The sequence below is a fragment of the Octopus bimaculoides genome, chromosome 3 (assembly GCF_001194135.2).
Source record: "Octopus bimaculoides isolate UCB-OBI-ISO-001 chromosome 3, ASM119413v2, whole genome shotgun sequence".
NCBI lineage: Eukaryota > Metazoa > Mollusca > Cephalopoda > Octopoda > Octopodidae > Octopus > Octopus bimaculoides.
The window spans coordinates 56,036,712-56,042,816 of record NC_068983.1 but is presented as its reverse complement, the minus strand read 5'-3'; the positions used below and the strand labels follow the sequence as shown (position 1 = coordinate 56,042,816).

Below are 6,105 nucleotides of genomic sequence, written 5' to 3'. Positions count from 1 at the left end.
AAACACACCAGCATCAGTTTCAAGCGATCTTGGGGGACAAACACAGACACACAAACATACACACACACACACACACACACACACACACACACACACACACACATATACATATACGACGGGCTTCTTTTAGTTTCCATCTACCAAATTCAATCACAAGACTTTGGTCGGCCCGAGGCTATAGTAGAAGACACTTGCCCAAGGTGCCACGCAGTGGGACTGAACCCAGAACCATGTGGTTAGTAAGCAAGCTACTTACCACACAGCCACTTCTATGCCTATTTAACCTTGTTTTCCCCTCTCTGCAGGTTACTAAAAGTTATCTTACTTTGACCTCTCAGTATTCAAACTGGCCATATCCAGCCAAAATATTCTATACGTTTTATGGTCAAACAAGCCAGATCCAGCTTCTCACACCTACCCTAAAATGTCATTGTCAGAATAACTAATTACAAGATCAAAATCTCAAAGCTACAAAATAATGCGTGAGCAATTCAAAACAATGTGAATAATTAAGCATTACGTTTGACAGAATCATCATCATCATCATCATTGTTTAACATCCGTTTTCCATGCTAGCATGGGTTGGACGATTTGAATGAAGACTGGCAAGCCAGAGGCTGTACCAGGCTCTAATCTGATCTTGCAATGTTTCTACAGCTGATTGCCCTTTCTAATGCCAACCACTCCGAGAGTGTAGTGGGTGCTTTCACGTGCCACTGGCATCAAGGCCTGGCATAAATCACGTTTGGCAGGTGCTGTTAAGGGTATAGCTGGCAACAAGGATGGAAGTCATCTCATCTGGGCATGCAGCTACCTATGTGCACATGATGGAACACATCCCCAGGACTGAAGGCTGTTTTGCTGAATGCCCTCTTTCTTTGGTATATCTAGTTAAAATGTGTAGGGTCTTTTCTGGGAAGATGTCATTTCTTTTTCTATCCCAAAAGTTTGTATGTATATATATATATATATATATATATATATATATATATATATATATATATACATATATGTAAATGTATGTAAGTATGTATATGAGTAATTTCTGTTTGAATATGTCTATGCACATAATGTTTTCATATACATGTGTGTGAATGGATTTAATCTAGACCAGATGATTTATAACACATTCAAGACTTTACAAGAGAGTAAAGATTCATGGCAGAATTGTCTGTTTGTATGCATGAATGTAAATATATCTGTAGGGCTAGGTATGAAAAGATACATATATCTGATTCTCTGCGCATGCACATGCATGTGTGTGAGTGTATGCACGTATCTATGTGAGAATATGTTTGCATGTATATAAGTATATGTACCTATATTCACATACGTACAATTTGTGCGTGCGTAGGTTTCTAAGTACGACTGCTCGTTTGTGTGGTGGAATATGGCCATATAGTTGATAATGTTGCGATTATGGCTACAGCTACAGCGTCAGATTATAACTTGCTCAAGGCCAGAACACCTTCTCGTGTCACATTCCAAACTCTCACACCTCTACTCTATTCACTGTTTAACACCACGGCACTTCCACCCTATCTCTCCCCTAGAAAAAGATATATATTTAGCATCCACATTGATGATACAGAATGCACCAAGTAATTGATGACAATAAAATATAAAAAAAAAAGCAAAGATATTAAATAGAAAAAATAAATCAATATATTGTCAGTAAAGATGCCACACACGTTTAACGGTGTAAATTAAAGAAGCAGTCCATTCAATAAAACTTCCCTTTGCCTTGCTTACGACCTTGGTGCAACAAAGGAAGCAACTGCTTGGCAAGATTAGGCAGTTCTTGTGCAGTTACATTATTTGCATTTGACGGATATCATAGGCGCAGGAGTGGATGTGTGGTAAGTAGTTTGTTTACCAACCACATGGTTCCGGGTTCAGTCCAACTGCGTGGCACCTTGGGCAAGTGTCTTCTACTATAGCCTCGGGCCAACTAAAGCTTTGTAAGTGGATTGTGTGTGTGTGTTTGTTTGTGTCTGTGTTTGTTCCCCCACCACCACCACCATCGCTTGACAACCAATGCTGGTGTGTTTACGTCCCCGTAACTTAGCGTTTTGGCAAAAGAGACCATTAGAATAAGTACTAGGCTTACAAAGAATAAGTCCTGGGTTCGATTTGTTTGACTAAAGGTGGTGCTCCAGTATGGCCACAGTCAAATGGCTGAAACAAGTAAAAGAATAAAAGAATTTGTCCTCATATTGTTTGTTGTTAACACAACATTTTGGCTGATGTACTCTCCAGCCTTCCTTGGGTGTTCTGGGGGAATTTCGAATGTGGATTCTCATTCCTAAGGTATTTTTCTGATATTAATATTTTTATTATTATTTTATGTTTGACTTTTCCTTTGCATTTGTACAAGTTGACTCCAAGTCTCACCCAGAGACCTCAAGAGACAATAAGTTAGAAGTTCATGTAGGTGTTATGCCTAGGGTGCCATATATTTGGTTTTGTATATAGCGTTGTTCTACGGAATGTTTAAGAAAACATAAGAAAATTATGTGTTTGTTTTAAAATTTGAGATTACTTAGTCAGTTTTTAAGGAAGGACATAGGCAGTTCCCATGAGCACTATCTTTTAAATTTCTGCCATTTTGGGGTTTCCTGGTATCTGAGCTAGGTAGCAATCAGACCCTTCTACTATCATTCCTAGGGCACCAATTATTATTAATATTATTATTATTATTATTATTATTATTATTATCGTTCAATAGTTTTATTTTTATAACGTGCTTTCACTTCAATACCGAGCGCAGCTCTGTGTGCCTTGGGTATGTGCTGTGGTTTGCTGCGATGCTCTTATGGTTACTGTATTGAAAGTGTTTTGCGTAGGATGTGTGCAGTGCCCAGTAGTGCAATTTTCTATATGTTATATATATTTGTAAGTCCTGGTGTTTTTGTTATGCATTTGTCTGAATATTTTTTTTATTATACCTAAGGCACCTACTATGATAGGAATTGTTTCTGTTTTTAGATTCCACATTCGAGTTACCTCTATTTCCAGGTCTTTGTATTTTGAAAGTTTCTCCATTTCTTTTAGAGAAACATTGTCAACATTTCTAATTGATACATCAATTAGAAAGCATTTTTTTCTCCATGATCTCTGATAACTATATCTGGCCTATTGGCCTTAATTTCTCTATCTTAATTTATGCATACTAGGATTGATCTAATCGACTGGGCCCCTCTCTGCAAAAATTTTGGGCCTTGTTCCTAGAGTAGAAAAAAATATTTACAAATATCTTGACAATAATGATTGAAAATAAAAACAAACAAAATAGCATAAAACATGGTATTTCACCTTGTTGTGCTTCTTCAAACATATCAGCCTCCGCAAGGTACTGGGCATGAGGGATATAGACATCTTGTTTGTACTTTGGATGCTGTTCCGCAAGGGCAAACGCCTGTAAGTAAACAGTAAATACACAGAACTTTTGAAAATGTCTTTCATAAGGTTAACAATAGTTCAATGTCAAAGACCCTTACTTCTTCATATGGGTAATGCCTCATGAAACTGAAATAGTTCTAAGCTTATGTTAAGGATTCTAGCATTAAGAGACAAATTAAATCAAAGAAAATTTAAACTGTTTCCTTCTCCACCACATGGTTCTTGGTTCTCGGTTCTGTCCCATTGCATGGCATCTTGGGCAAGTATGTTCTACTCTATCCCTGGACCAATCGAAGCCATGTAAATGGATTTAGTACAAAGAAACTGAAAGAAACCTATCATATATATGTTTGTGTGTGTGTCTGTATGTACATATATATGAATATGTGTGTGTGTGTGTGTGTGTGTGTGTATATGTGCGTGTATGTATATATACATATATATATATATATATATATATATGTATATATATGTATGTGTGTCTGTACATACATATGTATGTGTATGTGTGTGTGTGTGTATATATATATATATTTATATATTCTTTTATTCTTTTATATGTTTCAGCCCTCAGGCTGTGGCCATGCTTGGGTACTGCCAGTATGAGAAAGAGAGAGAGAGAGAGAGAGAGAGTGAGAGTGAGATAGATAGATAGAGAGAGACAGACAGACACAGAGAGAGAGAGACAGAGAGATAGAGAGAGATGGATAGATATATGATAAGGAGAATGAAGAACTTGAATATGCAAACTTTATGTTTATTTACAGTTGATTTATTCATAATAATTGTCTTACATGTGTTTCAATCACATTAATTGCATATTGTTGCATATTTATATGCACCGATTTATGCATTATTAGCTTGATCTCTTCAAGGTGTATAAATATGACATTGTTTGAAGAGGAATTTTCCTCTGTTATCAGCCTGGATATCATATCCCTCTTCTTACTATATATATATTTATATATATATATATATGTATATATACATATATGTATACATATGTATATATATATATATATGTATATATATATATATATATATATATATATATATATATATATGCACACATATAGTTATACATTGGAAGAGGGAAACTGTGGAAGAGGTAGACCCAGGAAGACCTGGGATGAGGTGGTGAAGCATGAACTTCGAACATTAGGAATCACTGAGGCAATGACTAGTGACCGAGACTTTTGGAAATATGCTGTGCTTAAGAAAACCCGGCAAGCCAAGTGAGACCATAACCTGTGGCCTATGCCAGTGGGGTAACCAGCCCACTTAGGCATACCTGGACTAGGTCCCGTGCAGGTGACACGTAAAAACACCATTTTGAGTGTGGCCGTTGCCAGTACTGCCTGACTGGCCCTCGTGCCGGTGGCATGTAAGACCACCCACTAAACTCTCGAAGTGGTTGGCATTGGGAAGGGCATTCAGCTGTAGAAACTCTGCCAGATCAGATTTGAGCCTGGTGCAGCCATCTGGCTCACCAGTCCCCAGTCAAACCATCCAACCCATGCCAGCATGGAAAGCGGATGATAAACGATGATGATATGTACATATATATAAACTCAAACATTAGTGAATTACCTCTGAATAAATAATGTACAGTAAAATGTAAACAAAACTGCTACAATTGGTTGCAATATGAATGAATATTTTATAAGCGATGATTCAACTGTAATACCAGTAGAGGTGACGATAAGACCAGAATTCAATTTGATTTGAAAAGTAACACTATAACTTTCAACTGAATACCAATGCAGGAAGCTTGTTTGAATTAGTTCACTTTGAAAACATCGTAAGTGATGGACCCATGATAAAATTGTAGTGACTAGGATGCATAATTGCATACAGAGCAATGTGCAGTTGCTACAAGTGAAACATATATTGGTCATTGTTATATATGTTATAGAAAACTCTTTCAATTAAAAATTTTGGGTGTGAATAAACCTTCACTCCCCTCTTCGTTTTCAATTATATATACATATATATGTACATATATGCACACACACATATGTGGCATGTAAAAAGCACCCAGTACACACTCGGAGTGGTTGGCATTAGGAAGGGCATCCAGCTGCAGAAGCATTGCCAGATCAGATTGGAGCCTGGTGCAGCCACTAGATTTCCAGACCACTGTCAAACCATGCAACCCATACCAGCATCGAAAATTGACATTAGACAAGGACAACAATGATGGTGATGATGATGATGATGATCATCATCATCATCGTTTAACGTCCGCTTTCCATGCTAGCATGGGTTGGACGATTTGACTGAGGACTGGTGAAACCGGATGGCAACACCAGGCTCCAATCTAATTTGGCAGAGTTTCTACAGCTGGATGCCCTTCCTAACGCCAACCACTCAGAGAGTGTAGTGGGTGCTTTTACGTGTCACCCTCAAGAAAACGGCCACGCTCGAAATGGTGTCTTATGTGCCACCCGCACAAGAGCCAGTCCAGGGGCACTGGCAACGATCTCGCTCGAAAACCCTACAAAGGCCAGTCAGGCGGTACTGGCAACGGTCACGCTCAAGGTGGTACATCTTATGTGTCACCGGCACAAGAGCCAGTCCAGGGGCACTGGCAACGATCTCACTTGGCTTGCCGGGTCTTCTCACGCACAGCACATTTCCATAGGTCTCGGTCAGTAGTCATCGCCTCGGTGAGGCCCAATGTTCGAAGGTCTTACCTCACCA

General features: G+C 38.4%; 1 protein-coding gene across 1 annotated transcript in view; it reads right to left on the bottom strand.

Annotated features, from left to right (window-relative positions):
* LOC106871393 (intraflagellar transport protein 122 homolog) overlaps positions 1–6,105 on the bottom strand; it is a 264,510-nt gene that overhangs the window by 94,352 nt on the left and 164,053 nt on the right. Inside the window, exon 20 of the mRNA XM_052966749.1 lies at positions 3,316–3,418. Within this exon, the coding sequence (XP_052822709.1) occupies positions 3,316–3,418 (103 nt within the window). The remainder of the gene's footprint in view (positions 1–3,315; positions 3,419–6,105) is intronic.